At 34.9% G+C, this 18,967-nt stretch overlaps 2 protein-coding genes across 3 annotated transcripts; one reads left to right on the top strand and one right to left on the bottom strand.

Moving 5' to 3' along the window:
- The first annotated feature begins 5,013 nt into the window (after window positions 1-5,013).
- LOC114263758 (uncharacterized) lies at window positions 5,014-8,523 on the top strand. Of its 2 annotated transcripts, XR_014351455.1 has the most exons (5): window positions 5,014-5,549; window positions 6,507-6,591; window positions 7,609-7,650; window positions 7,753-7,878; window positions 8,158-8,523. XR_014351455.1 is itself a non-coding variant. In XM_028204348.2 (4 exons), exons 1-4 carry the CDS (start codon window positions 5,115-5,117, stop codon window positions 7,821-7,823), a joined length of 633 nt encoding a protein of 210 aa, XP_028060149.2. In that variant the 5' UTR covers window positions 5,018-5,114; the 3' UTR covers window positions 7,824-8,523. The 2 variants fall into 2 exon arrangements, 1 of the variants encoding a protein (XP_028060149.2); XM_028204348.2 differs by having other exon boundaries at window positions 5,018-5,549; window positions 7,753-8,523.
- Window positions 8,524-10,301: 1,778 nt separating this feature from the next.
- On the bottom strand, window positions 10,302-17,785 carry LOC114263732 (uncharacterized). The gene is made up of 11 exons (XM_028204329.2): window positions 17,272-17,785; window positions 16,822-17,109; window positions 16,619-16,727; window positions 16,440-16,533; window positions 15,642-15,729; window positions 15,454-15,537; window positions 13,264-13,360; window positions 13,095-13,182; window positions 12,821-12,926; window positions 12,581-12,673; window positions 10,302-11,195 (listed from the first exon to the last, which is right to left on the bottom strand). The coding sequence occupies exons 1-11, from the start codon at window positions 17,449-17,451 to the stop codon at window positions 10,803-10,805; spliced, it is 1,620 nt and encodes a 539-aa protein (XP_028060130.2). The 5' UTR covers window positions 17,452-17,785; the 3' UTR covers window positions 10,302-10,802.
- Between the last annotated feature and the right edge of the window lie 1,182 nt (window positions 17,786-18,967).

Raw genomic sequence — 18,967 nt, 5'->3', positions numbered from 1 at the left:
AACACAAGAGTGTAGTAGATATAAAGAATTAAGTATTGTTAATGTTAGGTGGACGATGGCGTAAAATGTTTCCCAATTGGAAATTGCACTTTAGTTTGTTGCCTATATCCCTAACTAAGTGCCCTCCATATCAGATTTTGCACTCCATTTGAGTAATGGGTTAGCGGAGAGCCATCTATGGGCGATCTGTAACCGTTAAGCAGCTTATCTTTATTTTACTACTCATAAGGTTGCGAAGTTAAGACCTAGGGTTCTATAGCGCATTATTGTATGTTGTCTTGTAAACACATAGGGTCATGGGGCGTATTATTGTATGCTATCATGTAAACCCTCCAGGTCATGTACATAGAGGTAAGCAGCTTTGTGGTAGTGTAATTAAGTTACGTAAAGTTTTTTTTAGTAAAGGTGACATGAATAGAGGTTTTGGAACTCTATAAGATAGAGAATTCTAAGTATAGCGCTTTATGTAGCCTAGTTGAGAATGGAAAGAAATTTCCAATATCCTAGGGACAGTGGAAGTGATGTGCCTACTAATGGATTATTCCATTAGAGAAGAATTCTCTACATTCTTAGTTGCGTGGTAGCGAATGTGAAAATTTTCCATGTCATCACTGGGTGATTGAGAGGGAAACATTCATGATTGCTCCACAATATGATAAAGAGCCTAGGATAATGCCAAAGGCTCTAGTCCCCTGTTTTTAGAAAGTAGATCAATGTTACGCGGTTTAAGACAAAGTTTTTGGGGATTAACCATTTCTATAATTTGGTTGATTTTCCATTATGACGCGAAACTGTTCTAAAGTTATACACAATTTAAATAGTCATTAGCCCCGTTTGGTAGAGCTGTGGGAAAGTGATTATAACTTATAACCTAACAGCTTATAGCTTATAGCTTATAGCTTATAGCTGTGAACATAAGCTGATTTTTTACTTATAAATTAAGCTTCTTCTCTCTCACTCAAAGAATAAGTTGATTTTTGACTTACAAAAAGTTATAAGCTATATTGTTAAGCTGAACCAAACACATCAAAATAGCTTAAATTAAGCTAAAAGCTGAAATAAACTGAAAATAAGCCCTACCAAACAAAGCCATTGTTGAGGCATAAGGCTCGCTAGATACCAAAAAGTCGCACCATTGAGAAAAGTGTAGAACTTTCTCTTGGGGAATGAGGTTATTTCAACTTAGGCTATGATTGACATAAATTCGAAACATTGATTTGTGGACGTTGTGACCCAACTTCTCGTTGGAGAATTGGATAAGTAGATCCGTAGGGATTTACCTTCTGCTTTTGTGGTGAAAAGTTAGGAGCGCAAAAAGGTTGTTAGTTCCACTAAATCTTTTACAGCCTAAAACAGTTATCCAAATAGTGGTTCTTAGATTTCGTCGAGCCATGATAGGCCAACGATGATCGATGAAAACCACTGAGGCATGATCAATGGTCCAAAAAGAAGTTTTTCCTTAGTCATTGTGAGCCAAGAATTTATACGGTTGTCACCACCTAGGGTTGGCAGTCCTCTATTTTAGACATGATAGACATAGGTGATGTAATTTATATGCTTGGATGTAAGATCCTTAGATATTGTTCTGGGAGAATTCTCGGGTTGTCTTTGATGACTTACATAAGGAATATTCTAGAATGATTCTAGATGCGAAATTGCAAACCCATTGACTTATCCATCTGTAAAAGCTAAAGCCTTAGCTATTGAGTGAATCCTGGAATTGTCTTTGGGAGAAACAGATGATCTATATTCCTTGATCTTTTTTTTTTTTTTTTGTGGGAGCCTAAAGTACACTATGTGGGTGTATTCGGTATGATAAGTGTTATCTTTGGTAAAAGGTCAACTATGTTGTTTAGACATTGACTTTGCTCATTAGATTGTGGATAGAATGCTTTACTAGTAGTATATTAATTTGCTCATTGTAAGATAATCTGCGCTAGTTGGGCGCATCTTGAATGAACACAGATTGGTCACCAAAATATCTTTAGAGAGGTAATTGCTCAAGAGGTAATGATCTTAAACCACTTCATGTGAGGTGCACATGGAGGATTCCGTTGTATATGTTTATCTCAAGAGGTGCTGATAAGGCTTATGCTTAGAATTTAGAATTGTGCAGACTGTGGTTGTGTTTTTTAAAATCGATCACTTATTTGTTGTGAGATGATGAAATGTTGACACTATTATGGTTTGTGTCATAATGGTTAACAGATGATGATGCCAGTAGGCAAGATTGACTCACTCACACGAGCAATCGCCCTTAACGATTGGAAGCGAGCAAGGATGAGACTAGTGGTTTTTTTTATTTAGAGCCAAGAGAGGCTTAAATTATTCACTATGTATGTCGTTTTGGTTACAACCAAGATGAGGTCGTGTTAAGAACCAAACATGGATGTTAGTACCCACTTTCCATGCCTGTTATGATTAGCCAGATGCGAGATCTCATTTGGAGCCTGGAAAGCGAGCAAATAGAGAATTCGAGTTAGGCGCTAAAAAGCGATTAGACTAAGATCTGTACGATGTGTCGAGTATGACGTCACTCTTTTGGAAGAGTTACTCCACTGTAGCATGTATTCATACTATATGTACTTGGTGACCGAGTAATGAGGTGAGAGAATGAATCCTTGTTTCCTCACTTGTGAGTCTTACGTGTCATTATTGATATGACTTTCATTTATGTACCCTTTTGTGACTTTTGACTATGTCATAAGGTAAGGGGTTGATGTTCTGCTACTTTGGTATGTTGTCTGCGGTCATGTATGATTCGGCCTTAAGGAACATCACTGGGAAAACGGTCAATCATAAATTAAATGGCATGAGGGCAAAGGGAAGATCATCATGTATTACACCACTGTTGTATATTCACTGCTGGCAACTCACATCGCTCTGTATGAGAGGCGGATTGAGTGTGAATATATTGCAAGAATTGAGAGGGTCAAACATGCTCTTTTTGAGGGATTAGAGATGTTTTTTGGACCGGTGTAATTAGATGGGTCTGGGGTATATGAGACACTATTTCTTTTCTTTTTGGGTTGATGTCTCTATGCTGGCTCATTTTGAGTTCTAGTATAGAGCTCCTACATGCAAGTGTTTCTCAGCGGTCGCACGGTGCATTGGCTAGTATGAGATTGTTTATTTTTGGAGAGAGAGATGTGGCAGTGTCATGCCAACTTATGTGCAAATGGGAGATATTAGAAATTGGGCGCCCATGTGGCATGACCCATGACTTTTTTGAACCTTATCCATGTAAGTTTTGAATTTGAATTCAAAACCTATTTGGATAACCCACTCTTGATATCTATATCTATCATATCAATTGATATGGATAGATTGATATATATGGTTATATATCTTATTATATATTTGAATAAGATATTGATATCAGATACGTTATTTTTTATAGGGGTGAGCGCGGGTCGGTTGCTGCCACAGAATCTCCAATCCGCCATCCGTCCGCCAAATTGGAGGATTGGAGAAAATTAATCTGCATCCGTCCGCCAATCCGGCGGATGTGGATTGAGCGGATTGGCGGTTTGGTGAATGGATGCGAATCGGTTTGGCGGTTTAAGATTTTATAAATTTTCAACATAATTCAACTTGTGCACTTCCTCAAAAAAAAAAAAGAAAAAAAAAGAAGAAAGTATTACAGTCAATGACTTAAAAAACTATTACATTTACTGTATGTCTCATCTAAAAAAAGAAAATTTGAAACTTTAGAATATCGCAACCACTGCATGGCTCATCCACATATTACAATCACAGCATGATTCATCTACATAAAGTATTACAATCTGTGGTTCTTAAAATATAATAACAATTCAAACCACCAAAACCATGAACACGGCAGTAGTAGAGGTTCTATGTCTCTGTATTGTTACATCTATATATGTTTTTGAAAATAAAAACCAACCAGCATATATCATATTTTCTATTTATTATTTTTAGAGTTAAATTTAAAAACCAAAAAATATAGATAAATAATACGTTTATTTTTTTCAATTCAAAAAATATATTCAAGTTGAAAACTTTTTTTCAACAGAATATTTAAACTCTTTTTCAATTGAAAATACAAACAAAATATTTAAACCAATTAAAAACATAAAGTCTTATAAATTATTAGGGGTGCTCGCGGTTTGGTGTTTTGGTTGCGGCCAAAAGAATCTCAAACCCGCCATCCGTCCGCCAAATTGGCGGATTGAAGAAAATCAATCCGCAACCGTCCGCTCGTCATCACGCATCTGTCCAAAATGCGACAGATTGGTTCGATTCGGTCAGTTTTGGCGGATCGGTATATCCGCTGCTCACCCCTAATTTTTTATATACTCTCTCTCTAACTCTCTCCCATTAAGAGACGATCTAGCCTTTGCATTGTGACTTGTGTGGGTGATACTTATATTGTGGTATCACTCCACTGCTGAGAGTTTGTTGTTCGCATTTATTGAAGCATGTGATTTACTCACAAGATTCTTCACTTCCGATTCTATCACCTAAGATATGATATTATAATTTTTACCCGCTACGTTATACTTGTTCTTACAATTCTTAATAAACCAGTTTGTACATTCAAAAGCTGAGTTCAGCTCAGCACGGTTCGGCTCTCTACTGGAAAACACTCTGTTGTTACTGTGTGGTGTTTTGAGAAGTTAGTAAAAAACTGACTTTTTGAATTTTTGACTTTTTTTACAAAAAGTTAGGTTATTTTGGGTAAAAAAACTGACTTTTTTTGTTAAAAAAGCCAAAAAACTAAAAAGATGATTTTTTACCAATCTTCTTAGCCTCCGTTTGGGAAGTGAGTTGACTTTTTGACTTTTTTAACTATTTTTGCATGGGCTAAAAAATTTGATTTGGGAATGACTTTTTAATTTTTTAGACTTTTTTTGTGAGAGAAGAGTGTAATAATTATAGATTAAATGTGATATTTTATTTATTATGACTAAAATAAATTATTTTATCTTTTGTGACTAAAATAACCCAAATCTCCCTGCCAAACGGAGCCTCAAGTGGCCCTGTGTTGCAAATTTGTTGAAAAACGCAAAAGCTTTGAGAGAGAGAGAGAGAGACTCACAACAGCAAGAGACATAGCATACACACGAAGAAGAAGAATAAAGGGAGCCAAAATGGAAGATAAGAGTCAGATTCAGAGTAAAAATACGAATACGAATGAGAATAAGAAGACTAATAGTAACAATGGCACTGTAAATGATGATGAGCCGGACTTACTTCACGTTGTTGTTCCGAATTCCAGTTCCGATTACCAAAACGATGGCGAAGACGAAGACGAAGTTGCTCAAGTTGAAGACAGCTACGAAGGCGATGATAATGGCGATGATGAAGAAGCGAAGAGCAATGAAATCACGAATCAGCCCCGCAACAATGCCAAAAATGGCGATGACGAAGGAGAGAAAGAGGATTCGACGAAGATTAAAAGTAGGAACGAGACTGCTGCTTCGTCTCATTGCTTTCCGATTCATCGCATCAGTCGAATCGTAAAGAGTGAGGATCCTGATATTCGCATTGCTCAAGAGTCCGTCTTCCTCATCAACAAAGCTTCGGTATGATCCAAAATTCAATGTATTAGGTTTTTATATACGTATTTGTCTGTAATTTGTATTTTCGATGTTCCTTCTTCTCAATTGACGAACTCATTACATATACAAGCAATTTTGCATCATTTCTGTGCCTATCGTATAAAGCATTGTTCTAGTTTATTTGCAATTCTAGCATCTGCTTTTCCAGATCTCTTTACACTAAAAAACTGTCTCTTCTAACATTGATTCTTCGAATTTTGTAGGCCAGAGAAAACAAGTATTTGTTCTCTATCAGTTCATTGAAGTCGGAATTCGGTGGCTTGATAAACTAGAATTACATTTATAATCGGATAATTATGAAAATTGCTTTTATAGCAAATAGGGAACCGTAAGAGAGGAATTAACACTGAAATAGAAATCTGGAGAGAATCGCTCGAATCAAAAGGGTTTAAAACTAAATTGGAATATGTGGAATGTAACTTTAGTAACAATAGAAATAGAGAGTTAATTGAGAAGTGAATATTGAAAAGAAACATTTTCATTATCTAGATTTTATTATTGATAAACATGGAGTGGTTGGAGATGATGCGAGGAAACTACTCTAAACTGAATGTTAAAAAAGGTTGAATATGTAAGAAAGAGACGTAACATAATTTTTATGGGGGAATGATTACTGTAAATATTTTGATACATGCTTCAACGCATGACTTTATTTGCTTGAATTGGCTGCTTTTAGAGTTGATCGACATTGTCATGATTTGGCAGCTGAAACTTTAACATTGCGTTGCGTCAAGCAATGATACATTGGTGGGTTATGTTTTGGGGGCAAACACATCAGTTTCATGGAAATTATGTTTAATTTTTGTTATGAGTGATAGATTGATGCTATTATACCATTAGTTCCTTTTCCTGTTTGGCCATTACTTCATTCTGCTGCCATTTAATTCTTAGTCTCCATTTTTTTTTTCCTTTTGATTGCAGGAGAAGTTTCTTGAATTATTCTGTAAGGAGGCATATGGCTGTGCCTTTCTGGATCATAAAAAGCATATTGAGTACAAGCACATGTGTAATTTCTCTTTCTTGTGCTCAATAAGTTTATTAGATATAACTGCTTGTCATGTAGATTTTGTTCGATTAAGCTGTTACTACAGTAATATGCAGCAACAGGAGGAGCTTTAATCAATTACTTCTTTACCGGCTTCATTATGATTCAGTTAATTTAATTGTCAATGCCAGTGCATGCTGTACTGCATTTAAAGCAAGGGTTTGGACAGGGGAACTCACTATTCTTTCTACCCAATTTTGTTATTCTGATTTTTTTTAAACCATGATTATAATTATATATATGAAGTCTCAAAGTGGGATTTTGAGAACCCTTATGCTGTGTTTGGTTGGGGATTTGGAAAAAGAAATGGAAGAGGTAGGTGAAATGTGAATAAAATGTACCTACGTTTCGCCTAATTTCATACACTTTTTCCCTTTTCTTTTCTAAATCCCTTCTCAAATTTTTCAACCAAACACAGAGTTAGTGGACATAGTATTTCTATACAATCCTTGTATTTTGACTTGTTTAAAGAAATCTTCATCCTAAAAAAGCTTCCCATGATCTGGTTTCATCTATCTAAAGTTGCTCAAATAACTCTTGATGCTATTTCTTTGTATTTTGTCTTAAATGAATTGGAAATAAAATGTTTCTTAACAGCTGAAAATGTACCTCGTACGCACACCTTGTGTTGATTTTATGGATGTAAACCAGGCAATTTTCCACATAAAACACAAGGGAACTTTGGGAATAGATGGTCTTAGCCTGAGTTTCATTCACTTCTTATTTTTCTTGTGTGCATTTTGCGTCCTGGATTATTTGAAACTTCTAGCTGTGTTTTACATGTTCTTTCATTTGGCAAAATTGACTGTGCCAAACATTAAAAAATCATGTTCTGTTTTTGACAGAAATAAGATTTGAAGCAGCTTTCATACAGTTACAAAGGCTTCGAATAAACTTGTCATGATTGGATGTAATAGAATCAGTTATGAGTTGAGTGTTACATGCTTTTGCTAAGATTCTTCCTTTCCTTTGTTTCAGCCTCAGTTGTTAGTAAGCGAAGGAGATTTGATTTTCTTTCAGGTACTTTTACGCTTCTATTTACTCCTATATGTATATCTGCTATTGCCAAACATTTGAAAATAGCTATTATTTAGACGGCTATGTTGTTGTTTCTGCGTTTAGATTTTGTTCCTGAGAAAGCAAAAGCGAAAGCTGAGGATACCTTATCAGAGTTGTCATCAGCCGAGACATGACAAAGACGAGACCTGGAATGGATATTCTACCCTTGCCTTACCCAAGCTACCAGGAGTATGTTGCAACTTCTTTTTTTGTTTTTATTTTTAGGAGGCATTATATCAGCATATATAGAAGCTCATCCGATATACCTTTTTGGCTGTGCCCATGCTTGTAATACTGCTCCACCTTTGAAGAAAATATCTGAGGCAAGGATGAGTTTGAGTTGTTACATATTAGATGGCAGGTGAATTGGTGATGACAATATGCATAGGATAAGATTAACTTTATTATATAATTGCTCTCTTATGATTCTCACATGTTAACCAATGGATTTCCTCTTGATCCTGAAAGCTGGACACTGTTGGATGGCTGTTACGTCATATGAAATGGGTGCATAAGGATGTTGTGCTCAACCTGGAATACGATCATAAAGTTGAAAGTACCAGAAATGCCTAGAGACATACCATCAGAAAAACTTCCTTGACCAATTGGATTGATCAAGAAAATAGCAGTAGCAGCTGCAACAAGAGCTGAATATACAACAGCAATATCCAAGGTCGCATATCCAAACGAAAACTAAGGAGTGGTTTGGGATGTTCTAAATAAATGCACTTTTTGACTTTTTGTGAAATATGGATCGAGTTTGGATTGAGTTTGAAGTGATGTGGTAGCAAGGTGATGCGACTTAAATAAGATGATGTGACTTAAATAAGATAATGACTTTTTGACTTTTTTAATACATGACAACAAGGCCTAAGATCCCACCCATGACCCATGTAACAAGCTACACTAAAGTAATAAGTGTAGAATAATTAGCTCATAAGGGTCTCGAATGTCTTGTGGAATTGAAGGGGCCACTTTTAGTTAGGGTTGTAAAATGAATTAACTTGATTTGTATTGGGTTCATTAAAAATTTAATCAACATCAACTCTTTATGTAATTAAACGGTACTTTAATGTATTTTAAAAACTTGTTAAGTTTCTAAGTTAAATTTGAACAAATTATTACTCAACTCAATAAATTTACATGAACTATTAAAAATTAAATTGTTCAAACTTGATTAAAATATGTTTCAGATTATTTGCAAAAGTAAATAAACTAAACTTAAACAACATATCATTCAGTCCTACTTCTAACATTTAAATTTTAAGCTAGCAATGGATAAATTATTACTTAATAAGCTTACATGCAATATAAAAAAGGGAGATTTGGTCATAGCCTCCTTACTATCTAATTTCTCTTTCAAAAGGACAAGAATTATATAAGACTTTCAAAACCCCTTGATATTTTAAAATTTGTTTCTTTTACTATATTACCCTCATATCTATCAGCTCTCTGTATAAAAGTAAAATTTTACTATGAATGAGAGTAAAATTTTACACTCTGAAGCTAAAAGTAAAATTTTACTCTGGTTCTGTCAAATGAAAAAAACAGAACAATAGAACCAGAGTAAAATTTTACTCTAGTTCTATCAAATGAAATTTGATGTTTATTCTGAAAAATCGATGGAACTTTGAGTTTTGAGCTTTGAATCAGGCCTATAATCCTTAAATCAATCGATGTTTACTTTGAAAAACATTGAGTCATGCCTATAATCCTTGAATCAGGCCTATAATCTGAAAATTTTAAAGAAATCTCAATTTTTCATACCCCGGTTCTTCAGATTTTATAGATTTTTAAAACTTTGAGCTTTCAAAAATCTATATATTCGAATTTAAATCTCAAAACACACAAACACATACATATATATATATATATATATATATATTACAGATCGAAATATGTAGATATATATATATTCGAATTCAAATCTCAAAACACACAAACACACACATATATATAGATATATATATATATATCAGCGCGATTTGCAAGTTTTTCACAGATCCGGCCATGGAGGAAGCTAGGATTAGAAGAGAGAGACGAGATAGAAGATGAACAGTTGAAGGAGGAGAGTTGAGAAGATGCAGAGAGAGATCGTCGGAACTTAAGAATGACACAGCTCCGGCCATAGAGGAAGTTAGGATTAGAAGTGAGAGACGAGAGAGAAGGTAAATTTTATATCTGGATTGTGTATATGTGAGGGTATAATAGTCTGATAAAATATTTAAATAATAAATTTTGTCCTTTATGCAAGATTTTATAATTATGAAAGGGTTTAGAAAGTATAATTTTTTTCTTAGTCCTTCTAACAATAAAAGGAAGGTAAAAAAGATTTATAACCAAATTTCCCTATAAAAAAACCAAACTATTCAAACTTAACTTGATTAAAACTCATTTTAGATTCAAAAGGTGAAATAAGCTACAATTGAACACATTTTGAACAACAAAGCCTATTATGGTTGCACATTTGCAAATAAAAAACGACAAAGAAAAATATTGTTCTATATCAACACAAACACGGAAAGAAAAGGAAAAAGACAGAAGGAAAAAGAAAGCTATTTATCCCAAGCCCTTAAAAATGTAAAACATTTGGAGACATTGAAAAGCGGGCATTTAATCGTAGGCCACAAAAAGACTCTCACGTATTGCAAAATTCTCAGTCAACATGATAAACAAATTGTTAGGGGAAAAAATAAAAAAATAAAAAAAATCAAGTTTCTTACTGTTGGAGGAATTAGACACCGTCTACTAATAGTGCTTCATCAAAATAGTCCCCAACAGAGTCCAGGCCAGAGCGCCATCCCTTATTCCCACCTATATAAATAGTCAGCAATCTTGCAACAGCGACTTTGTATAACTTCGTGCTCATTCACTCTCTCTCTCTCTCTCTCTCTCTCTCTCTCTCATAGTTGATAAATATACCGCTACTCTTATACAACAGGGACCAGATGACTAATCTCACTTGCCCATATGAGCAATTGGACTCGGTATGACCCCAGGAGTTTGGGTGAAAGGGATATATATTTATATATATATATATATATAAATAGTTATATATGCAAACTACAACTTTAACTCTATAAAAAGCACCTTTGGCAACACCCTTCTACTGATTATTTGTAACTAGAGCTGCTGCCAACTTTGCCTGACAAAAATGTCTTCTTTAAACCAGAACTTTGAAGGGCTTCTGAGTTGTTTGATTGATCTGACTGCCCAGGTCTCGTCCATATCTTCACATGCCCTTCCCGACATGCGGTGATGACAGATTCTTGGGTAAAAATTAAGCCAGATAGAGGTTCGGAATGGACGCGATGTGCAACTAGTGGGGAGAGCTTTGGAACATCTCTCATGCTTGGAGCAGGTTGAAGAGTACCCACGGGAACTACACTGTCCCAATGAGATGACTGGCTTCCGGTGCTGAATGAAGGGGAACCACCAGGCGGACACCGGCGAAGTGGCACTACAATCTCTTCCATAGACAGATCCCAGAGAAGCAATTGTGTGTCCTACTTGAAAATAAATACAAAGTTACAAGACAACAAACTATAATTGCATCTAATAAAAAAGGTGATTTTAGTGCATCAGAAAAGTCACAAATCACGAGATCATTGCGGTACTAAATTACACAAATCAACTGTATGAGCCATGTAATCACAAGCCAACCATATATATGGGTTAGTTTTTAAGTGAGTTACCTCATTGAGTTGCATGGAAATATGGGTAAGTTTATAATTTTGCTCCCAAAAGTACGACATGTGGTTCCAAGTGTGATTTTTGTAAAATAATCCTAAGGGGGGTTACTGATTAGACTAAATTGACATAAAATAAAAAAATTATGGTCAAAATCAAGTGAAAAGTATGAAAAGGTGAGGGGGTGTGAAGATAAGAAGGGAATAGATAGAATAAGATAGGCCATGAGGTGGGAAAAGGAGACATAGGAAGCAAGATTATAGTCATCCATGTAGGAGCCGAGTAAAAATAAATCTAAATTGGCAAACAGAGTACATCCAAACCCATCTTGGATGGGCCACATTCGGTCAAAGCCCACTTGATTCAAAGTCATTGCCAAGTAGAAGGATGAAGAGTGTCGAGTTAAGGGTACCTGGGCCGCACATCTGAGCCAAGTATATCAGATAAGTTGGCACGACCCCGTAGGTGGGGCCAAGCTGTCCCTTTCTAAAGAATATAGTAGGAAGATAGGCCCTGATGATGTGGGGCTAAGCTATAGGAGGAAATATCAAGGAAAATGACTATAAAAGGAGGAGGTTGGTGAGAAAGGTATGTTCTAAAAAAAACTGGGACTCTAGAAACTGAAAGCTATTCTTTTTGAGTGAATCTAACTTGTTCGTTGGAGTGCTAATTCCGGCACCACCGACCGGAGCTTTTATTCTATTTCAGGTGACAATTGGAAGATCTTTCAAGGGATTGTTTAGATTAAAGGAGTATTCCAAAACCACCTTCCCCACAATCCATTTTACATATTCATCCATTATGTATGACTGTTTAGAACCTTTTTCCCCCCATCCATTATGTATGATGATTTACCATCTATTAAGTCAACAATATCCAAAGAGTAGCAAGTCTAGGATGTTACTGTGGCAGTATGCCATCTTAGGTAGTGATCAGTGGTGCTTGCACCAAGCCAATGGGCTGGACGTGCACACCCACAAGGGTGTGCAGTGACAGGATTCATAGGTGTATGAGTGTGCAATTACAGAAATGTAGTCGAAGTTACAGTCGTGCATTTACAGAAGGGTAACTGCTCTTCGGCATATTATCATAAATAAATTATGCAAAATAAAAAAAAGTGACAGCCACACCAACTTGAGTGTTGGCTTTATATAAATAAATAGTATAAATAATATTAAGTTCCAAAGGAAGCTTGACAAACCTGACCAACAGAACCGAATCGATACATGACATTTTCTCCTATATCTTCTGATGTTGGTGGTGACCAATACGAGTCAAAAGCAACTCCACTGACCTGCAAGCAATAATAGAGTTTAAGGGTAAGACACCACCTTTTTTGTTTTTTTTTTTGAAAAATCAAGTTCAGGTGTAAGATATCTAAACAAAACAATAATAATAATAATAATAATAATTAAAGCTGATAATTTCACCAAAAACTCACCCATGAGTTGTGTCCCTCGCCCCATGCTACTATCTTCCTGTCTTCCATGCTCCAAACTTGAACTAGATCATCTTCACCACCAGTCAAGATGTATTTCCCATCCCCACTGAAAAAGGTATGCAGAAATCAAATGTGATGATTTCTACAGTTTTTAACAGTCCCCAATGAAAAAATTAAACAGAAAGATGACGCGAGGAGATTGAAATGGAATCATAAATAAACAAATCCTGACTAATCAGTTGCTTCTTATGTAGGACAACATCAAAACTTCTACCTCCAGGCACAGCATAAAAGAGCACCATAATAACTTCTCCCACCACAAATCAGTTGCTCATTTGAGTAGTCAAAAACTCGTGAATAACCTACACATATATTGTTATTAACACCCTTATACATTTGGCACATGTTCACAAAATCACAAGGGTAGCAGATAACAGCAATACCATCTCTACCAACAGTTGCCAAATATTTCCCATCACTTGAAAAGGCAATGCCATTAATAGAACTGTCGCAAATGTGCCATCTTGCAATTGGATTACTCTGCAAAAAAAGTCATAAATGAACAAAAATCAGGTAGGTAACACCACTGGCACATAGTCAACCACTTTTCAAAATATATATATATATATAGAAAAATGTCAAAAAGTTATAAGTGAAGAAGTTAACAACACATGAGAAAGAGTGGGGACCTAATATACATCAACAAACAAAATTGAAATAAATAAAATAATTCACTGCATGAATGAAGCAAACAACAAAGCCCAAACCTTCTTCATTCCCCATCTTCCCTACTACACCTGCACCCACACAAAATATCAATTTAAGGAGCCATAATTAGATTAATACAAAACTCAACAATCTCCGATAAAGGCACCCCCATCTTGGCTGTCAACATAACTGAAAAACTCTCTTTCTGTTACTTCATATTATGCTCTGCTATGGCACTAGTACTGCACAATCTTACGGTTGATGCTTCTTTTTACGTTCTACGGAGTAAGGAGGTTAATAAAGAATTCTCTTTATCATCTCAGTCTAGAGAAGCAATGGATCCTTAAGAATTTAAGACTTGATTTGGCTAGCTTATATTCAAGGATGAGATTGACGAAAGACGAAAATTTTCTTTTCATTTTTTCCCCCTCAAATTATATCCACAGGCAAGGTTTTTCATTTTAAATCTGAGTTAGATAAGTAATCCCAGTGTAACCAAGCCTAGCTGAGCTCGGCTTGAGTTTGTCCAAAAACAGGTGAGGTGAGCTCAAACAAACATATGCTGTTTCATCCGAGTATAAGCAGAGCTTGAGCTCACTCTTTGTCTGACCAACCCAAGCAAAAAAAATTCCACTCAGCTGTTCTCAGTTCATTTGAGAGCTAGTTAATACTCTCCAATAACTAATAATTTTATTAGGAAATTACAAAGTAATGTGCTTCCTTGGTTGATGATCAATAAATCTATACATTAGAACAGGAAATTTACACATTTAAATATGTGCTTATACATGTGTGAAAATGTGTCCCATGGTGCCTTCAAGTTGTTGACAATACACACCAAAATTTTGTATAATTGTTTTCCCCCTTCTTCCTGAATTTAAATGGCACAAGTTGGCCAGGTGAGGACTGCTAACATAATTAATGTCAGCTTCTGCAGGACTGTCTCAACATTCAAATTTTAATGCCATATCAGTGAAGTACAAGAACTAAGACAACCATTATTGCTAAAACAACTGTAAATTTTTTATTTTTGTTCAGATACTTACAAGTACTGCCAAGCCAAAAACAAGAAAAGTGAGCAGCAAATTATAAAAGTTAAAACTCAAACAAGTTGGGATACTTGAACGTTGATAAGAAAAGACTAAAACTAGAAGCACCAAATAATTAGTTTAGTAGTCCAAAGGAAATGGAACTAACACAATAGTTTGACAATCAATAAATCTGGAGTAAGAATATAAAGTCAAAACAATTTACAATAGACCTTAATATGGCAACTAGAAACAGACGCAACTCAGAACTTTCGCCCCCAGGGCCCTTGAGAGATCCTTAAACTCCAGTGTAAATAAATAATGCCCTTGTGTAATCTTTAAAGATATTTCAGTATAAAGGGTAAATTGAATTCTGATTACAACATCAAAAACCCAAATCAGCATTCAGATCTCCTAAATGTTGGTGGGCTATCTCAATCGAAAAATCAGAAGGTATTATACATGTAGTAGAAAAGCTGTTATTTAGGCCATAGGTTGGTCTGAACTCCCACGAAACATAATATGAAGAAATTAAAAAATACAAAGAGAAGAAGACTACATCAATGCTGTATAACTACAATTTACATAGTGATTCTAATGGTTGAGTACAAAAATCAATACTGTTTACTCCCAATCAATAATCAATTTTTTTTCTTCACCTATTAAATTAGTTCATGTTACTTCTACATATATGGTAGAGTAATCTAATATTTCATATCTCAACAAAGGACAGAAATTTAATAACAAATTTTCATTATTTCAGCCTCAGCAACAGCAATTCAATTTCTCATCAATAAATACTAAACAGCAAAATGGATGGAAGGGGCCAACCCTAGGACTGCATGTAAATTATATATCCAAAAATATAGCCAAAAAAAAAAAATCGATACCAATTACCTTACTGGACTTCGCATGTGCAACAGAAAATTGAGCCAGATCCTTGATGACTGGGAAGGAAGGATCACCAGTACCATCCTTGCTCTATCATACATAGAAGAAACTATGTTACTACATGCAGCAGGAGTGGAGGATAAAAGCTTAAGCAGACAGAGCAGAGGCACTTCTAATGCAAAATTGAGGCTTGCCTTTTCATACACATACAAGTTTCCATCAGCATGAGCAACAACAAAAGCACCCTCACGCCCAGGTATCCATGTAATACTAGTACATCGACTGTCAAAAACAACCAGTTGGTTGCTCATTCAGATTAGAAACTTTAGATGTTAAAATCAATATATATAGGTACTCAATTTGGAATATGAATATGAATAACTTAAACCTATTATAACTGGTAACAACAATAACATGTTAAAGCAACAGGGTCGCTGATAAAGCATAAAAGCTTAGGATGAATATATCTTTTGTAAGCTTATAAAAATACTTAGGCCAAAATCCTATTTACCCCTTTGTGATTTTGACCGAGAACTTTTTACCACCTGACATTTAAATATATGCAAAGAGCCCCGATGTGTTTCTGCCCAATGTTACATTTTAGCTCCCTGCCATTACTAATTCCATCAAAATTGACAAAAATTGTGTCACACAAGCTTATTTGGAGAGTTGGCATGAAAAAAAAGAAGAAAAACAAGAGTCAAAGTTACATTTTAATGCACAAAGACAATTATGTAGAACCTTTCAGTAATTATTAGTTATTGCATTAGCATCATGAGGTGTTACGCCCTTTTATCAACTGTATTTAAAACCCACCAAACCCTAGCTCTATGAAACTGCTAAGGAAGTTCATCCTCGTTCATCGAGAATAATCCGAACAAGCGGACGGGCCTAGTTAGGAGTGAGGCATAACATGATAGTTTGGTTCAAGCAATTAAAACAATGGATAAAAGAAACCGAAAGAAACTAAAAGATAAAATTTAATGTCTTGCCTGTTATTGGTGGACCCTTCTTTGTTATAATGTTGGGCACCCACAAGTTTCTTCCCAACATCTTGTAATTGTTGTCTCAAAGATACCGAGTACACTACAAAAAACCAATACAAAGTAAATCAAAGAGCTAATTCTTGATAAAAATCCACTTATATTAATTTAGGGCAGTAACACTTTACCATCTCCACAATTCAATCCAATTAGCAAGTCATGCCCATCCTTAGCTTCACAATCAAAAGCATGACAAACAGGGTTCGAATTACTGAAGTGTATTGCTTTAATTGGATCCTAAAAGCAAAATCATTCAAATCTGCTTACCAATAATTTCAAATCAAAAAGACCAATCATTCAAGAAAATTAAACTCAACAGCATCAAAATTACCTTATCCTGTGAATTAAGGTCACTGACATACAAAGTATCCCCAACATTAAACACCAAGTAAGTCCCTTTCCCATCAAAATTCGAACTAATCAAAGAACTATATCCATTCAACCCTCCCAACGAACCAGTTCTGCTAGTTCCACTATTTATTTTACTCGCGCCGCCATTCCCTCGAATGCCATTGCCACTGGCCAATAACCTAGCTGCCACATGCCTTACTCCGCTGCTCGAACCGGAACTCGAGCTTGGCGGCTGCGCAGCCTTGTCCTTGAGGTGCGCTAGCGTTATCTGAAAACAACATCACCAAATCTCCATCAATCCAAATCAATTCCCACAAACAAAACACAGATTATTGTACTGCTAGGGTTAAAAATGCCAATAATACAAAATCAAATTCAAGGCACATATATATATGTATAGGTGTAGAAGCCCTAGGAGGAAAGAGGAGACCTGAGTGATGGATTTGGCGAGGGAGAAGGGGAGGAGGGAGGAGGGGTGAGACTTGTCAGAGTGGAGGTTGTAGCGGCCGTCGGGCGTTTTGAAGTAGGTTTTAAGGGCTTGAGATTGGGGATTTGCGGCGGAGGACGGAGACATCGAGCCCTTCATGGTGGTGGTGGTGGTGGTGATCATGTTGAAGACGGCGATGATGGTGAAGGTGGATCTTGAGGAGGCATGCGTTCATGGCAATTGGATTTCTCAGCTGTCTCGTTCTGCTGTGTGAACTGAACTTGAACTTGAACTTGAACTTGATCTTGAACTTGATTTACTGATTCATTAGAGTGTTTGTTTGTGTCATCAAGTGTTTGAAAGATGGGGAGGTGTTGATCGTCATACAATGGAGTTACATTACAGGTGAGGATTTTGACTGGGTAACATATGATTTCTCACTCATCGGTTCTCTTTTTACGTCACTATTGTTTATTTTTTAATTTATTTAGATTACGTTGACCGCTGCTTCATGTTTAAAAAATGAAAAAATTCCAAACCTTTTCATTTACTACCATGGAAAGAATAAAATAATATATTATTTAATAAAAATATAATAATTATATTTAATTTTTTTATATTATGTAAAATAATAATTAAATGGAAGTTAGTTAATTTATATTTTTTAATTATTTAAAATTAAGAAAATTAAAAAAAATTAATATGATATATTGATCACAAAGATTCTTACTAAAAATTTATTTTGCTTGTATAAGTGGGAGTATAAGATTCATTTTATATAAGTGAAACAATTTACTTTTTTCTCTTTTCTCGATATGAGATTATAAAATAAAAGTTAAATGAAAATTAGTCAACGAGAATTTTCTTAATTGTTTAAAAGTTAACAATTGTTTGGGTAGGAAGTTTATTTCGAATTAAGCAATCTTAGCCGTTTAATCTTTAATTAGGTCACTCTTTAATTTATTTCGAATCAAACAAATTTAACCAATATATTTTGATAAAATCGCTAAAATCACAGTTAAACCAGCAAATCAGTCAAATCGAAAACGGTTTACTTTATCGGTTAGGTCAAACGACCAATCAAATTCTACAAAAATAAATTCATTAAAACTTTTAAATTTTATTTTAATTTTAAAATTTAAACTGTCTTAAACTAAAACATACAAAACACTATAATATTAAATGAGAGCATAAGGTTTATATAGTGAAACAACTCATTTTTTTTTTTTTTCATTTTCTTGATGTAGGATTATAAAATAAAAAGTTAACAGTTGTTTGGACGGAAAGTTCATTTCTAATCAACAATCTCAGTCGTTTAATTTTTAATAAGGTTAATTTTAATTTATTTCAAATTAAACAAAACTAACCAATATATTTTGAAAAAATAGTTAAAACCGTGATTAAACAAATGAATTAGTCAAACCGAAAACAATTCAGCCTAATCGGCTAAGTCAAAAGATCTATCAATTTACAATAAAATTAATTAATTAAAACCTTTAAATTTTATTTTAAAATTTAAACCATCTTCAACTGAAACATGTACAATACTATAATATTAAACTAGCGGTAACCCGTGCGATGCACGGAAAAATAAACTATATACATTTTGTGTGACATATAAATTATTCTAATCTTGAATTATATTTTAATAGCAGCAAGTCATGATGTTAGGCCATCTTGGTTGATGTTAACAATAATT

The sequence above is a fragment of the Camellia sinensis genome, chromosome 14 (assembly GCF_055761805.1).
Source record: "Camellia sinensis isolate YWXY chromosome 14, ASM5576180v1, whole genome shotgun sequence".
NCBI classification, from domain to species: Eukaryota; Viridiplantae; Streptophyta; class Magnoliopsida; order Ericales; family Theaceae; genus Camellia; species Camellia sinensis.
This window is presented reverse-complemented; position numbering and strand designations above follow the sequence as displayed.

Excerpts from the sequence above, each read along its gene's own strand:
- LOC114263732 (XM_028204329.2), bottom strand. The coding sequence starts at position 17,451 with ATGATCACCACCACCACCACCACCATGAAGGGCTCGATGTCTCCGTCC. Across the intron at positions 15,730-16,439 it reads GAAGGGTCCACCAATAACAG|TCGATGTACTAGTATTACAT; the intron begins GCAAGACATTAA and ends TGTTTTTGACAG. Across the intron at positions 13,183-13,263 it reads GGCAACTGTTGGTAGAGATG|GTTATTCACGAGTTTTTGAC; the intron begins GTATTGCTGTTA and ends ATATATGTGTAG.
- LOC114263758 (XM_028204348.2), top strand. The coding sequence starts at position 5,115 with ATGGAAGATAAGAGTCAGATTCAGAGTAAAAATACGAATACGAATGAG. Across the intron at positions 6,592-7,608 it reads TATTGAGTACAAGCACATGT|CCTCAGTTGTTAGTAAGCGA; the intron begins GTAATTTCTCTT and ends CCTTTGTTTCAG. Across the intron at positions 7,651-7,752 it reads GAGATTTGATTTTCTTTCAG|ATTTTGTTCCTGAGAAAGCA; the intron begins GTACTTTTACGC and ends TTCTGCGTTTAG.